General features: G+C 43.2%; 1 protein-coding gene across 3 annotated transcripts in view; it reads right to left on the bottom strand.

Moving 5' to 3' along the window:
• The window catches only part of SETD5 (SET domain containing 5), a 73,034-nt gene that overhangs the window by 17,077 nt on the left and 38,254 nt on the right, over positions 1-17,703 (bottom strand). Inside the window, exons 2-8 of one of the 3 annotated variants that reach the window (XM_073644787.1) lie at positions 14,594-14,658; positions 7,850-8,033; positions 6,553-6,658; positions 2,963-3,192; positions 1,797-1,855; positions 1,164-1,351; positions 563-601 (exon numbers count right to left, since the gene is read on the bottom strand). In XM_073644787.1, coding sequence (XP_073500888.1) covers positions 563-601; positions 1,164-1,351; positions 1,797-1,855; positions 2,963-3,192; positions 6,553-6,658; positions 7,850-7,920 — 693 coding nt within the window. In that variant the 5' untranslated portion in view covers positions 7,921-8,033; positions 14,594-14,658. The remainder of the gene's footprint in view (positions 1-562; positions 602-1,163; positions 1,352-1,796; positions 1,856-2,962; positions 3,193-6,552; positions 6,659-7,849; positions 8,034-14,593; positions 14,659-17,703) is intronic. The other 2 variants (XM_073644789.1, XM_073644788.1) reach the window with 2 other exon arrangements.

Genomic DNA, 17,703 nt, shown 5'->3' with positions numbered 1-17,703 from the left:
GGAGTCTGCTGTAAACTCTTCCTGAAAGGACCAGTAGAATGAGACTAAAAAAGCCCCAGTGGCCAGTGTGAAAATTGCAAGGTTAATTATTTTAATTAAATTTAGCAATTGATTCATTTTTTTGTAACACAAGAACCTGATTTAAATAAGTAATTTTTCTGATGATACACCCCCCAAAGCACGAGACTAGTCATCTGTTTGTGTGATGCATACTGTAGGGTCTATGGAGGGGTCTTCCTCATCAGGTGTGTGCTAGATTCATTCACATTTGCGTTAGGAGCCTCCATCGCAGATGCCATCAAATAAAGCTGGAAACAAACAGAGTGGCATGCTGCCTTGTCCAGTTAAAATATCAGACAGTAATGGAAACCCAAAAGGACTCCCATATTAGACAAAAGGGGTCCGTCCAGCTCGGCTGGTGTCTGTCATGTGACTCGTATGTAATTTATAGGATTAGATGTAAATATCCAAATGCAAAACCGAAACTTCAGAAAGTGTCAGAAAACATCATTGTGTACACGAGCCCACAAAGTGTGCGTCTCCATTTTTCTGGTTGACTCACCTTCATTCGTAAAGACTTGCGGGAACCTTCCCGAAAAGCCTGAAACAATTAGAGGATATATTAACAGTTACAAATAATATTACATGTTTTGCAGAGCTCTGCTGCTTGCTGTTCAGAAACCAAGGTCTGTGTAAACCTCCTGTATTCAGGAAGGGAAATCCTTGTGGAATATGTTGCCCTCATAGGCGAAGAGGTTAAAAACCGCGCAGGTTACACTTTTCTGCTGGAGGCCTCTGTACTGAAGAGCAAAGCACCCAACCTGATCCCAGACAGTTGAGAAAAGGGAATAATGAAGTCCACCATCCTAAAAAGACACTAGCTTGGCCTTTGCCAGTTGAATGGGGACCTATGGATATGTGTAACATACGCTCCGGATGCACAGATCAGCTTGAGTTGAGCTCTAAGGGTTAGCAAAACCACTCAGAATCAGGGGCACTTGTGAAAAAAAAATAAATCTCATGTTTACGGCCAAATTAAAGGGGTTGTTCAGGACTTCAATCATGATTAGCTATCCTAAGGATAGGTCACACAATTCAGATCAGTGAGGGTCCGACAGATAGCACCCCGCTGATCAGCCGCTTTTTTTTTTTTGTTCGCTTACCTTAATTTTTTTGGTTTTGGGGGTATTTCGAGCTTTTTCTGTATTTTTCTTCCTCTTTTTTGGTTTACTTCGCCGGACTCTGTTGACGGTGAGAGTGATGCTTGTTGGCGTGTGCTGGGTGGCCGTATAGAGGACGGTGGATGGGGAAAGTTCCTCATCCCAACTCTCAGTAGCGCTGCTCTCACCCCCTATATGGGAGAAAAATATATGCAAAAAAAATGTTACAGGCAGTTAAAGCATGCACCTTCATAATATAGATTCCTCAGTTTTGCAGCGAGGGACGATTTTATACAACAGCTTTGCAATGAGCTACCGTTTTCCGCCACTAGAAGTAAATGAAAATGTCTGTAATTCCCTAAAGATCTTAAGGTCGATGTTCAGACCCCAAAGCCTGTACCGACTGCAGCTATTCTGATCTGGACAGCCTCACATATGGCTGTTCGTTCATGTCAGGCAACCCACCGCCGATCCAGGCATCGCAGTCCGTACATGAACCATGTACTACACGTGTGTGAACGGAGCCTAAAACTGATTGCTGGGGTGACTGATCAGAATGCGCACCTTGAGTTGGAGGCTGGAGATGGAAACAATCCAGTGAAATCTACTCGCTAGCTCAGCTTCTGGCAGACTTACCAGAGACATTGTCCTGCTTCCGACGATTGAGCTGAATAACTTTACCTCTATTTACACCCCTGTGATGGGAAGAAGACCAAAAATTGGTTAGTGCACTTCAAACAATTTGCTGGAGAAAAATAATAAAATGACGACTGAAGACCCGGGGTCTTCCTTGGGCATAATACTATTCAGACAACACAGGGTGAGGGTAAAACAGTGTGGCAATATTTTATTGAACCACCAAACGGACAACAAACACACAAGAACAGTCCCAGCAAATACCCAAGATGGTACAACATTACACAGTCTCACCCTTGTGCTGGCCCGCCTGGGATAGAACAGCTGCAACTTTGGAGACTTCCAGGGCCGACTACCTCAACAAGTGGCCCTCTACTTCTGGCGGGCCCCCACAGAGAGCAGGTAGCGGCAAGTTTAGGAAGCTAGCAGTCCATTGAGGTACAAATCCAGGAGACCCAAGGGTCCCACCCTTGCCTCTCCAAGAGTTTCCATGGGGCCAGATGATCAGCGGGTCCCAATCTGGCTTCACGGAAACCGGAGGGTCCCACCTGGCAACCCCGAACAACATATCCATGGGGCCAGGTGACTTCATCGTCCCAACCTGGTCTCCCCATATATATCCATGGTCTCGCTGATGGTCAGATCCATATCTTTCCAGTCAGGGCTATAAACCCTTAGCCTAGAATCATGTAGAATCCAAATCTGTGTCTCTTTGGGTAAAGCCATCCTACCAAGCTGATGGTGTCAAGAGAGTCTGATCTTTGATTCTCCTTGTAAAGTCTCTTTCCAATCTCTGTTTCAAGTCTGACTCCTACAGAAGCATATCTCCCTTTTTAAGTACACATCCACAGGTCAAGGGTTTACGGGGGGCATTGCTTGAGCTAATCAATTTACATAGTTGGTATAGTAGGGGGCTCTTGTAAATAAACGTCTAGCTAGCTTAGTATAATATGTAATTAGCATAGTAGCAAACATCATAGTTTTCAAACCCAAGAGGAGACAACAATCAGGGTTATACAAATAATCGTATGTCCTTCTTGACCATCCAAGAGAAATACACATACATTTACAAGTCAACATGAACACAATAGTGTATTTCTCTTGGCTTTACAAATCGAATCATTTGGCTTATTAAGATTATAGGCTGTATCGTCACAACGACTTACCTGCATTTCTCACATTTTGCAAGAAAGCCGTCGGCAGAATTATTGCAGTGGCACCAGCTGTGGACCCTCTCTCCCTCAGAAGAAGTATCGCTGTCTCCAGAATTCTCCTCATCTTCAGGTGAGTGGACGCCATTGAGTTCTGCACGTGGGATTATAGCCTGGACAGGTGGGGAGGCGGGAGGCGTTGGCGGTGGCGGAGCTCCATAATTGTGATCCTGTAAAGTGGGTGACTGGAGTTTAACCCAAAAGTTTACAATGTAAAAAATGAAAATAGGCGGATAGCCTCCCTTTTCCAACACAATTGAAACATGCTAGTATTTCAAAAATCTGCAAAGTGAATAGTTATGTGTGAGATTTACAGCAACGAGGAGCAAAACTACATCACAGGATCCTTCTGAGAGCTTATGACGTCTGCACGAAGGAGCAGAGAGTCTGCGATCACCCTTATGGTGAAGAGGTCAAAAGGGAGCTTGCCGGGACTTTGCTATTGATGGCCCATTCTTAGGACAGGTCATCAATTTCAAATAATTAAGAGTTGGACTCCCAGGACTTTCACTTATCAGTTCACTGAAGGATCTGCAGTGAACTCTTAATTAGTTAGCATCCGTGTCAGTCCTACTTGAGTGCATGGGTATGAGCTGTGATACCAGGCACAGCCGCTGCCAAATGTGCCTAGCTATCAATAAAGGTGAGGCTGTTAGTTGCCCATGTGCTACAGCCCCTTCAATCTGCTGACTGGTGAGGGAGCCAGGAGTCAGTGTCAACCAATCGAATACCAATGGCCTATCCTAAGCGTAGGCCATCATTATCAAAGTCCTGGCGGAGAAAACCTTCAATCCCTTAACCACTTTGCCATTTTTAATTTTTTTGCACTTGTGTTTTTTTTCCTCTTCTTCCAAGAGCCACAACTCTTTATCAGTCTGTCGAAATAGCCGTACGAGAGCTTATTTTTCTTGCGGGACAAGTTAGAGATTTAAATACAGTCATTCAATATCACAAAAAATTCAAGTGTGGTGAAATTGTGGGGGGGGGGGGGGGGATCTAATTACACATTTTTTATTTGGCTTTGTTTTTCCAGCATTATGTGGCAAAAATTACCCGGCAAAATGATTCTCCAGGACAGTATGATTAATACATTTAATTACAGAGATACTAAATTAATTGACTACAGAGATATCAAATTTGCATTAATTGAAACTTTTTGGTTTCAGTCGCCATTTTTATATATTTATAGCATTTTTATTTTCCTGTCAATCGAGCTGTTTCAGGCAGTGCAATTACAGGGATATGCATACATTTGATTTTTTTTTTTTGGGGGGGGGGTGCAAAAAATTTCATAGAAAAAACAACAACTTGTTTTCGCTTCTGTCACCTTTTTCTGAGACTCATAACATTTTTATTTTTCCGTCAATTGAGCCGTGCGAGGTCTTGTTTTTTTTCAATTCATTACAACTTTTACGTTATTGTAAAGGTTAATTAAGTTGATAGATGAGACTTTTACCGAAGCGGTAATACCAAAAAAGAGGGGGCGACTTAAAAAAAAAAATGCAAGTATACAAATATTTTTTTATAACTTTTTTTTTTTTACTTTATTTTTTTAGTTCCATATTTTTTATATTTTCACAGTTACAAGGAGGACAATCTTTTAGTTACGTTAATATAGTGGTCAGCGCGGCCCAGTGGTCAGCGCGGCCCAGTGGTCAGCGCGGCCCAGTGGTCAGCGCGGCCCAGTGGTCAGCGCGGCCCAGTGGTCAGCGCGGCAGCCTTGCATTGCTGGGGTCCTGGGGTCAAATCTGTTCTCCACGTATTCGCGTGGGTTTTCTCCGGTTTCCTTCCACACTCTAAAGACATACTGATAGGGAGTGTAGATTGTGAGCCCCAATGGGGACAGTGCGGATAATGTCTGTAAAGTGCTGTGGAATTAATGGCGCTATATAAGTGAGTAAAATAAATTATATGATTAATAATTATTAAACACCAACTATAAATTAATTCATTGCACAGGAAAAATGATAGCAAGACCATGATGTTAGAAATTTTAACACCGACGCCTTCAACCAATGTCACCTAAAAATATAAAGCCACCGAGGCAATTAATGCAGAGTATGTGAGGTGCAGCAATAAGCGAGGGGAGATGCATCAACACAGGGGACGCATTTTCTGGAGGTGCTGTAACCTCTTTCTTCCTTTTCAGAAGTTGTTTTACAAAAATTTTAAAACTTATTTGATGGCCGAACATCACAAACCTATGGTGAAAACAGAACCCTAAAGCTGCCCATATGCAAATGATAAAGGATGGGGGGTCATCAGTTATAAGGAGGAGAACAACAGAGGACCAGAGCCGAAATCCGGAGTGGTTGGATCCTCTTTTGTCCTGAGAATCAACGGGCTGCAGAAATCTGTGATCCGTCTGAAATATGTCACGATCTGCTGATAAAAAAAAATTGTATGGGCAGCTTCAGGGTTCCTAATAATGGGACAATAACAACAGAAGATATAAACACAGACTATGTAAAATGTGGGTTGTCCAGCAGCACTGACTTCTGCATCGGGAGGTGAGTGGCACCGATGCCTCCGCATCTACACATTACGGCCTGGATGCCGCGTGCCCCCGATCTTATCGTTGGCAGAGGGGTATAATACGTCCTCGTAGTGATGTACACACACGACATGATTGATCACGTCCTAATGTGGAAGCGAGAGGAGCCAGACAACGCCTTTAAGCGAAGGCAGAGAGATATTCCTGCAGAAAAATTACACAAGGCTCTGAGGACAGGAGGCTCCTAACATTGCTGAGGAATAATGCAATAATTGTGCAGGACGGCTGCAAATAAAAAAAAAAACAGGAGAAGTAAATGGGGATTTATTGATTTACCACTTAATGGTTCTGCCAACTGAAAGTGCAGTAGAAAAGAGTGAAAAACCCATAAAGCCCCATGAGCTCAACACTTCATAATTTTATTTTATCATTACAGACATTATTTGTTAGCCACAAGCATCATCCACATAGGTTTTAGGGGTGAGGTGGGACGTTAAATATCTTTTGGATTCAGATCCATTTACACATTAGTAGTTTAGCATCTTCTTGGCTCTGCACCAGGGTCTCGTTATTAGGATATCCATATTGCTGGAACATCTCATATTTCCACTTACATGGTAGATGGGAGTTGTGGCGATGGCTACTACTGTCATTTACTTACATAGGGGTCACTGTGGCAATCACTGAGCATGCGTGGGATTCGGACTGAAGAGGGGACAGGTACTGGGTATCCACCCAGCTGTTTCATCATCAACATTAGGCCTGCCATGGACGCTGCGGGCACAGGTACAAACAAGCAGGGGGCAGAGAGTTTTGACGTGCAATCCCAATCCTTTCTCATTTACACTATTCTATGGCATTTTTAGGTTTATGCTTTTTATTATTACAGGTCACACTTTTATATATTCAGGGTCTATGCAGCTGGATTCTTCCAGTCACAGTCATCACTCTGTGCTGGAAATGTGACATCAGGTTGAAGAAGTTTTTAGGAAAGGAGTTGTTTCCGTAAGCGGACGACTAGTCTCAGTGAAACATAGCGTCGGGTACTTACTGCGTACGGCAGACCTCGATATCCGTGGCTCTGGCTGCCTGGGTAATTGTGGGTTGCATAGATGGACTTTCCGGTAACTGCTGGGCTGGCTTCAACTGATTCAGGGCTAAGGAAATACAATGGAGGCAATTAAAAGAAACTCTACCAAATTGTGTTGCAGACTTTTGCATATTTCTTGCCTTACTGAGACAAAAAATTCCATTAAAACCCCCAGCGTTTCCCACAACCGTTGCTGCCCTACAAATGTTGTAGACCAATGATCCTAAGTTGTGTGGCGTTACCTTACATCAGAAGTCGATGCGATAGTCAAAGCTAATTGTTTTCTTTACTTACAGGGACATATCTCTATCCAGAAGCAGAGGCCAAAGTAACAAGAGGAGCAGCCGCCATATTGTCTGCAATTTCTGCGGCTGCTACTCAGCAACTGAAGGCAAAGTGACACCGAACGGAAAGTGACAGTTTGTGGCAGCTGCTGCAAAACTACAGGCTAAGGCCGAGTTCAGACATCCGTATATTGCGCTCCGAAAAGGGAAAATCAATTGTGGACGACTGACCGTGGGCATATATGAGGCTGCTGAGATCAGTTCAGGAGACCCACAATCAGCCAGGAAATCAAGGTCTGTACTGGGACTGCAATATACAGCCTAAGGTATATACTTAAGTGTGCCAGTAGGTGGCGCTCTAAGACCACATGATGCATCACATCTCAGACGCAGCCCTTACTCTATGGGGAATGGCAATAACCCTCCCCAAGCAGAAAATCAATTCTTAGAAAAGAGGAAATACAAAAAAACAACAATGCAATCTGACAGACCTATTACACAATCCTTCAACTATCAAAACAACTTTGACCCAAAATATGACTTTCTCCTCTCTAAATAATGTGCCTTTTAGCCCAGTCTTCACAGTCCTGTCTATATTGATGAGCGAAGATCCCCCCAGGGACTTGGAAACTGGCTTCCAATACTTCCAAACTCTGGCAGCTCTCATTTTTTGCATGGTAACGTGTGCTTGCATCTTAAAATGAGTTTATTATTTTACAGTCAGAAAAATTGGGTCATTGCAAGAAGTCACACTCTCGAGGCGCACACGACACATCTGTAGTAGGTGTCACGTCATCCTTCGTGCCGAGCAGTTCACCAGGTCTGCGCTGCGGATCCCTCGGCGACTTGCTGCAGCGCCTTAGGCTCATCAGGTAAATCCGATGATGCATCAGACGATGCTGCCTGCGTCCAATAGCTCCTTTAATTCTATCCTATCAATTAATGGGATTACGATTAGACAGAAGTAGACTTACTCTGATCCGGCGGCCATGTCTGAGTAGGATGTATCTGGTGTGGTGACTCCCAGAGGGATTACAATGCTCATGACGTCCGGCACTACGGTCGGAGAGAATCACGGGTTCGGTATCGCAGCGACTGACCACACCGATGGCGGGGAGCCGCAAAGCGACGAGAGATTCTTCACGGACATGAGGAAACCTGAAAGGGAAGGGGAGAGCTTTACTTGAGACGCTTTCTAGGAAGAGAACTATACTTTACGGAAATCATCGCTAGCTATCCTTGAGCACAATCTAATTGTATATTTTCTTTTATTTTGCTGTCGTAAGAAACACTTATATGACCTTCCAAATAATAGCAGAAGAAATAATTACTTCATGTATATATTGAGCCATTTTATGAACATACATTACAGCCATCTTGTAAGGGGGGTGTACAAAATACATGCGTGCCACACAGAAGCTAAAAAAACACTAACAAAATCAAGCCTGCGCCTGCGGAGAGGATTCCTGTGGTCTGGAGCTGCTCCCTCTGAGGCGGCCATGTGGAGCAGACATTTAAACATGACCGGTCTAGATTCCTAATAACATCCAGACGGCTTCAAAGACAAATATCCTTCCATTCATGAGAACGTAAAAGTCTGCAAACCCGTCCCGCATACAGATACAGGCCCCATACACATCAGAGGTGGCCCGACAGACATTGGGGCGGTTATTATTGGTGAGGAGGTTGCAAATGCTATAGTAAAGACAGAGACTGGGCCAATGGGGCATTTACATCTTCTGTTCAAGGCAATTTATCTCTTCCCGATTTTCCGTTTTTTTCTTCCTCTTCTTCCAAGAGCCATAACTTATTTTCCCATCAATATAGCCATATGAGGGCTTGTTTTTTGTGTGACGAGTTGTACTTTTGTATGACACTATGTGATGCACTGGAACATGGATAAAAGAAAAATGCAAAAGAGTGGTGAAATTGCGATTAAAAAAAAAAAAAAAGCAATCCTGCAATTGTTGTTTATTTTTTGTTTGTTTGTTTGTTTCATTCTTCTGGCATTCATTATGCAGTAAAAATTACCTGGCAATATGATACTTCAGGTCAGTATGATTACGGCGATACCAAACATCCAATAGTGAAAAGAAAGAAAAAAAACAGAAATTCGTAAAAATAAAACAATTTGCTTGTGTCGCCATTGTCCGACACACTCTACTTTTTGGTCAAAGGAGCCGTGTGAGATCTTGTTTTATTTGCACCTTGATATGACATTTTGATCTCTTATTGCATTTTTTTTTATTTTGCAGTGCTGCTCAGCACACATTAAAGAGGGGACGCGACATTGGTATGTCCAGACCTGTATTTTAATTTCATTTTTTGCAGTGCTGCTTCAAGCATTCATCAAAGAAAAGGATTCCACACTGCACATATTGGTACGTCCCGACCTTTATTTTTATTATTAATTTATATCCGTCATTTCTTTAGGGTGCTCAAAATGCATCTGCATCCTCGTCCATCACTAGTGAGCCAATTGCGTAGCTATCCTGACAAACCGGTGACAGCGGAGGGATCCGTCTGATCTCTCTAGTGTCATTGGTGACAAAGTGGCAACAGTGGTGGGATCTGTGTGACCACCCGCCTACCCCGGCTGTTATCCTTGCCAATCGTTCAGTGCATATAGGATATCATGCTATTGGTAGCGTATCTCCTCTTTACTCAGAGCCGATCATTTTTACAAGCGTTTTGCTCGTTCTCCGGGTAATTGCCGGCCTGTTTAGCGTTCCTGGGACCGCTCATTCCCAACTTATTTGACATCTTAATGCGCCCCAGCCTGCATCCTACATTTATGGGTGTTGATTTTCTTTGGGCATCCCTCCTGCAGAGATCGGTCACTTCGCTCTCCTTCTAATAGACCTTAACGAGCATGAGAGGAACACAGGTGAAAAATTTAATAAAGTTGTGACCTATATTTGCTATGAAGACCATTCTTCCTTGGAAAGGACAAGTTAACGCAATCTACTATTTGGCAATTGCGTATAGTCGGGGTGGAAACGCTGTGATTGCATCGAGAAAATAATTGCAACATGCATTGTGAGTAAGGCAAGTCTTCAGCCGTGACTCAGTGCATCGCCACCTATCACAAAGCAGAATCGTATCAGGAAAAAGCAGGGAGAGGACGACAACCGGCCGTAAAATAGGTAATAAAGTGAGGTATAATTCCTGCCAAAACTCAGACAATCTGCATTTACCAGGCAACCACCATAAAAAGTGCATAAATACAACACGGGTTCCCAATACAGAACTGAAGCTGCAATGATGGGCTGGTGACATTTAGCGATACCTGATGAGTTGTGCGTGCGGCCAGCAGATATCGCGCAACTGTCCTATTCAGTGTAACCTTTTAGGCTATGTTCACATGTTGCATTCTTTTTTCTGCAGGCAAAACCTGCTCTCTCGGCAGTAAAGAAGCAGCTTCAAAAAAGCAGGTTTTGCTGCGTTTTTATGGTCTCTTGTGCATGCTGATAAGGAAGTTACATTATCTTTTTTGGGGGGGCACTAAACTAAGGTTTTGGCACCAAAAACACAGAAAAACCTGACGCCTACTTTTTTTTTTTGCTGCATTTTTGCACTTACCCATTGCTTTCTATGGGGGAAAAACACACTGAAAGAAGTGACATGCTACAGTTTGCAAAAACGCAGCAGTTTTCCAAATCAGTCAGGAAAAAAAAAACAATGTGTGAGCACGAGACTTCTGAAATCTCAGCTTTTCTTGGTACTATAAAATGCAGCTTAAACTTTGCATAAAGAAAACACAGCAAAAACGCAAAGTGTGAACATAGACTTACAGTGCCCAAAATTAAATAAAGGTCACTGAACTCACTAATTTTGGAGTGATTGGCCAACTATCTAATGTGATTGGGGGTGACCTGATAGCTGGCGTCTGGGAAAAGGAGGATTGAACATGTTGGATTTTAACCTACCCAATCCTTTTGTTTTATCGCCAGAGGTGCCTGGCAGCGGCTTAATCCTCTCCCCCAGCTTAACACATGGACGCTCAGCTGACATGAGCACGCATGTGTATGGGGGAGTCAGAAGAATAGCGCTCGGCCGACAGCTGATCTATATGGTGAACTCACTTTTCTAAGGCTACACAGGTCACCCCCTTCTGACACTCAACTCTGCTCTGAAGGTGCAAAATCACCAAGTCAGTAGCAATCAGAAAATTATCCCCCATCTACTACTGGATTACTTGATTTTTTTTTTTAGAATAACCTTATAAACTAAGTGATCTATTAGACAAGAAGACAGCAGCAATGTTTCCTCTAATCTCCGACCACCCCTCTTGAGCTGTGTTCCCAGAGTTCTGGGTCTTCAGTTTCAGACGATATTTTATATCACTGCCCTCCTAGTTTGCAACCGCTGACACAATCCAAGTACAATACGACAAAATTACTTTTCCTTGCACTAAAAACATTTACACGCTTGGTAATGTAAAAAACACAAGGGGGGAAAAAAAGCCACACGTCTACATGGAGGGAACAGGAACTTGTGCAGAATCAGCAGGACACACAATTGCTTTAACTATAAATCTATAAACTGTTTTTTTGCCCGCAGGAATCTTGACCTCATTGTGGGTTTCAGATATTTTATGATAACCTTTACTTTGATTAGGCAAGATTTATATATATAAAAAATACTAGGCTTCAAGAATAACCATGTTGCACTTGTGATACTCGCTTCTCCTTGGGGCTCACATATGGAGGCCAGGAAAAGGTTCACTGCTCCATACAGTAAATAAGTAACGAACAAGAAGAGGAACAAAATATTCACAATGCAAAGAAGCTAAAAAAAAATGACTACACAGGACGGGAGACCTGATCCAATCTTGGTGTTCAGCGCGTCATTTCCTCCTTTGATAATTGCAGACGCCATTGTCTGGGACAATACTTCGCCCTCCAATGCGATGAAATTCAGGGAACACCGAAATGTTCACAAACAATGAGTTGCACAAAAGCGGCCTAGTTGCAAGAGGAAAATTATAGGCTGTATACTCATAATACAATTGAAACTCTTCATCTGACTTTGGACATCCTTCATCCACTGGATGCGCCCGGAAAATCCAGCAAGTTTTTTCTGATTCTCAAACAGACGAATGAGACCAGGCATTTCAGACCAACAACGTTAAAATATTAGAAACAGGGACCAACAAGATCATTATCTGGTGAGCAATCCTTCTTTCTGCCTAGTAAAGTATTAGAGAAAATGGGCAGGATAAGAGCCGCTTCTGTAAATAGTGACGTTCTTTAATAAAGTTAACGTGGTGGCACCCATCAGATCCCAGGTAAGGGACCCCACCTCAACAACCATTCACACTCTGCTATTGCGGTGATAGAAGCGGATTGGGAACATTTTTATGTAGGTCATATGAATATCATTAAGGCGCTGGTATGATTGCATTCGAGCCTTCCATCAGAGGTGCAAGTTGAGAGGATTTCCCAACATATATCACTTCTGTTAAGACCGAGGAGAATATGAGGATATGTGCACACAGCCTCTTTTTCAGGCGGATTCATCCTGGAACTCACCTGAAAAAAAAAACCCAGCTCAATAAATATTAAAAATAATGAACATATGCAAAACCAACTTCCTGTGCACATGTAAAGCATTTCTTCATTTATTTTAATCACCTTGAGCTTCAAAAGCCATGAAGAAATTAAAAAAAAGTAACCGGACCAATCTTCACAACGGCTTCAGCCGACGCAAAAACGACAGGAAAGACGACAGGAGGCGGAAAAACACTGCTGCCGGCGTTCCATAGGACGCAGTGTGAACGTACCCCAAGAGTTCATTGTTTTTTTACCCATTCCTGGCCCTGAGGTTCAGGCAAAATGAAGGCTGACAGAATGACATTTTACTCAATACACCCAAATCAAAAGTAAAAAAAATAAATAAAACAAAATTCTAGCTCGTTAGGATTGAAAATTATTGGGGAAATTTGCAGCAGAACTGATTGTTTTCTTATCTCTGGTTGCTATGTATTACTGCATTAAGACATGGCGCTGTCAATCCAACAACTCGCTGTGTTACAAAAGTTCAAGGCAAAGCTGCTCATCCTACACATGGCAGCAAGACAACACAACACAAACACACTGCCCACACAATCGCACATCAGGTACATCAGGACGGCAGCATCTGCTCCGCCATCTTCATGAACATTAACCATTACTTGTTCTAAACATACAAAAACGGTAGGGACGCGTCCCAACGCACTCCGAGTAAAACCACTTTTCTTCACCCACTGTCATCACAAACAGAGGATATCAGCCTATATACATTAGCTGAGAAAAACACAAACCACCTGCCAAATAAAGTGCACTACACACCGCCCGATATTCACAGAGCTGTGATGTAGGAAGCATTTAAGAGGAATTCTGGCTCCAATCGCTTTTGCATCAGGAGGCGAGTGGGGCCGGCGACGTCACATCTAAAGATACCGAGCCGGGACAGTGCACCGGTCCTACTCACTGGACAGCTATACCCACTGATCACAGTTCGTCCCACAGTATCTCCTTTGTGGGATGATACCAGGTGGGCTAATGTTTGCCCCCCATGTTCATTATTGAGCTTTGAGACCCATCTCCATGTTGCACGTTCAATGGTGTCAATGGCTGATCAGGGCGTTTCAAACATCAGCATATGTCAAGTCTACCACCACTGCAGAAAATAAACCATTACTCCCTTTTTTTTACCCTACTCTCCTCAATCTTTAGGTCACAAGCTTGCACTAAGCAGGTATGTCCCACAATTGCATTGCAATATTATTGACCCTCACAAATGGGAGTTTTATATATAAACGTTTCATGAACCCGATTTCCCCGCTCCGATGTTTGGTCTACCGCTGGGCGTCTCACCTTCTGCAGAAGCCTCTGGTTTCACTAATATAACAGTAGAGTTCATTTTCAGTCTTTTTTTTCCCTTTTTTGTGCCTGTACACAAGTCTTCTTACACCAGCTGGGTCTCTTCATTGAGAAGCAGGAACCACAATCTGAACATCTGTAGTTCTCAACTGTTGCAAAACTAGAATTCCCAGCATAATGGGAGTTGTTGTTCCCAAATTATAAGTTGGAGACCCCCGGTCTATATAACACATGGAAGAGATAAATATTGCACGGTCTGGTTTCTTCAATGACAAATATTAGAGTCGAAAAATAATTTTGTCATCTTACATGGGACGTGGAAAAAAAAAAAAAAAATTTAAATAATAATGCCGTTGAGCACCGTTGTTTTAATGCAGTGCGTATTACAGAGATCTTTCTACTGTCTCCTGCAATATGCACCAAATCACTTGTGCTCTCGCTATCGATTCCCCCTCCTCTGCCTCTGTCCACAGCTGGCACTCTGCAGCAAGGCTCCCGGCACTAACAAGGCGAGCACGTCCTAACCTCCCAGCCCCTTCCTAAATCAATAGTGAGATTTGCAGCAACCGCTGTCAGCCTGTGCTAATGGCAGACAGGGCTGTACTGCCTCCCTCATCCTGTCCCCAGGAGGCGCTGCGATTCATCAGACACCTTGGTGTGGCTGGAAAATGCTATTGACCCCAAATCTTCCCGCGGAGGATTCTCTGCCATTTATGTGGCTCAATTAAAAAGAATATCTCATTCCAGAAGAAAAAAAAAGAGACCATGTTTTAACCCATGCGAGGCCTTCAATGCATTATATTACAGCAATGATACCAAACCAGTCACAAACGGACAATACAGAATATTTACCTTTAGACTGGCCCGTGGCCGTGAGGGTCCAATAATCTCTTCTCCCAGCGTTCTCTGGAAGTCTGCTAAAAAAAAAAGAAAGAAAGTAGTGACGGGTTACAAGGGGGGAAATATGTGAATGGCCATCATATACTTTTTTTTTTAGCATCTGAATTAATATGGAATATATTTTATGAATGATCCTCGTGGCTTATTTTACCTTCACGTACATGACAGATAAATGACATTTTTACACTGCCTGCTTGTGTGACATATTAGAGATCAGATTGAGATGACTACCAGAGGTGTCCCTCGGATTAACCACGTAGAAAGATTTTTCTCCCCGGCTCCGTCACACCCCTCTCTTCCTTGTGTGCTCTCTTACTACCAAGATATACTCAAATGGTTTCATATCATAACACGTTTTCTCCAGCAGTGTGTGGGATTGGGGAAGAAGGAAGGAGAGAGAGAAAAAAAAAAAAAGAACTGCTGTGCATTAGCGTTTATTTTATGTCTGCCTATGTAAAATAAAATTAAAAAAAATGTATAAAGAAGGTACAGAGATTCACGGTGACCAAGAAAAAGAGAATGGTAGAGGCGGAAGGAGAGGATCCTAAAACGCATGCATGCGTTAGTCAAAGACACCTTGATACGACAAGTCAGAATATAGACGCAGGAATCATTAGTCGCGCGCTGTCGCTTTATTTTCCTACTGCAGAAAGAGAGCCTGGCACTTTAAAAGATACCAATCCAGGAAGAAAACGATTTCACATCAACCTGGATGGTAAAGGTCCGTAAATCCCTCTGTGGCTGAATATCAAATGATGCACAGGAAAAGAAAAATGTGCAGAAAGCAAGGCACAAGTACACACAATATACCCCCATATTTTATAGTGTGATACGTAGCCTTGTCACATCGGTCACCCATTCTCAGAGACACCTCAGCTTTCTGTGATATCTATATGACATTTCATAGGACACAAGACTCATGTGCACTGTGTCTACTATGCCATAATTAGGAGTTTGCTTGGTGTTTGTTTTTTTCCAGGGCATGAATAAACTGAGAAATGGAAATGACTTGAACCTGTACAATCAGGAGAAAAAAAATACATTATGGATTCATTTAATCACATATCCTCTTTCAAATTGCATTGGGCCACAAGATCAATCAGCTGAGCACCAAGGATCCAGCCTCATGACCCTGGCAATCAGCGGATATGACCTGTAGGAAGCCGCTGCTGCCGGCCATAAATTTACCCAGTGGACACTAAAGGCAGATTTCTGCCAAAATCGACCAAAAAGATGCCAAAAGCAGCAGCTCCAAAAACTCAGCTGGTGTCTATATGACGACACGTGCACATACCCTTACTGCTGTTTTGCTAAAATCAAGCTGAATATATAACCAAGATGCTCAATTTACACAAGAGGATGCAAGCTGTATGAGGCTTGATTATCATCAAAACAGTAAAATTGCAAAGTATTTGAAAAAACAAGAAACATTGCAATATACTTCCTACAGAAAATACATTCTCAAGAACAGAGGGATTTTTAATTTTATAGTTTACAGCTCGTTGCCTAGGTTTCCGGCCACCTCTAGAGAATAACAGAAATAGCCAGTTTCTTAGGCAAGGAGTGCCGCATTTACAAGCCCAGGACTGAAGCTGTCAGGCTGTGTGCCCACGATGCGTTTTTTAAGCGTTTCTGCAGCGGCAAAAACGCTGCAGAAACGCATTAAAAAAGCATTGGTAGAAGGTCTGCCATGTTCCCCACTGATAATCCGCATGTGCTGTGCACATGCTGCGGAAATTTCAGCTGCCGATTATCATTGCCGAAAAATACGCAGCACTACCAATTATTTTGCGGAAGCTCGGCGTTTTCGCCGCCATTGACTTGCATTGGAACATTGAAAAGCATGGAATACGCATGTACAGATGCAGTGATGCGGATTCCATGCGTTTCAATGTGCGGATGGTACCCGGGTCTGGAGGACAGGAGACTCTCCTCCAGGCCCGGGTACCATAGAACCTGTAAAAAAAAGAATAAAATAAAAAATAAAACATTATACTTACCTTCTGATGGCCCCCGATGTCTTTGTCCCTGCTTGCCAGCAGATCGCGGTGGACTCAAGGACCTGCCATGACGCCATTTAGTCATGTGACGGGTCACGCGACCGCTGACGTCGGCAGGTCCTTTAGTGTACCGCGAGCTGCTGGCAAGCCGAGACGCATCGAATAAAGACACTGGGGGCCATCAGAAGGTAAGTATATTTATTTTTTAACATGCTTTCGGTCACACTATATAAATCCATGCCGGTTGCATGGATTTATATAGTGTGACCAAGTTATCAAGCACTTTCCAAGTGATGCTAAAATCGCTTGGAAATCGCTTGTCAACCCGCATGCGGAAATGCATGTGAAGAACGCTTCACATCCGCTTGTCCCTGGCAGGAAAAAAGCATGTACAATCCGCATGTACGATCCGCATGCGTTTTTTCTGCCAGGGAGATGCAGAAGCGCTCAGGAAAAAATCCGGGGCATTTCCGCATCGTGGACACATAGCCTTAAAGCTGCCATTGCATGCAGCATGGGAGAGTGCACGGTTTGCGCCAGAGTAGCGACAACGCTGCTGGTCTGAGCTATCAATCATTCTGGAAGGCAGGACACTAGGAAGAAAGGAAGCAGAGCGCCCCTGGAGGACAATCATGAGAATAAGCCTTTAATATGACCGTTTGGCTCCATACACTTTGCATTGCTGCTGACAGCAATGATTTTTAGACCCCCAAAAAAGTGGTCAGTCACCGATTTGGTTTTATGCAGTCTTAAGCCTAACTTCCATTTGCTCTAATAGGGCATTACCCAAGGAGACAATCCCCATAGATCACTGTATTAAACATCCAGTAGCTTTTCAATATATTTTATGCTTCAACACTTGTATGCTTTCACTGACGGAAAACCAACTGTCTGCGAGCCGGCTACCATTGTATCCAGGCCACTACTGACCACTGGTTGTTTGCTACAATGTATCAGTGCAGGTAAAGTGATGCAGTCTGGAGCTGACAGGATGTTGTCTAGACTGGATACAATGGTACTGAGATCTGTGTTTTAGGTCTGGATTGGTTTTCACTCAAATTG

Source organism: Phyllobates terribilis, unplaced genomic scaffold (assembly GCF_046119375.1).
Source record: "Phyllobates terribilis strain yellow unplaced genomic scaffold, ASM4611937v1 Scaffold_8__6_contigs__length_399053987, whole genome shotgun sequence".
NCBI lineage: Eukaryota > Metazoa > Chordata > Amphibia > Anura > Dendrobatidae > Phyllobates > Phyllobates terribilis.
The sequence above is the reverse complement of the archived record's forward strand: the minus strand, read 5'-3'. Positions and strand labels throughout refer to the sequence as shown.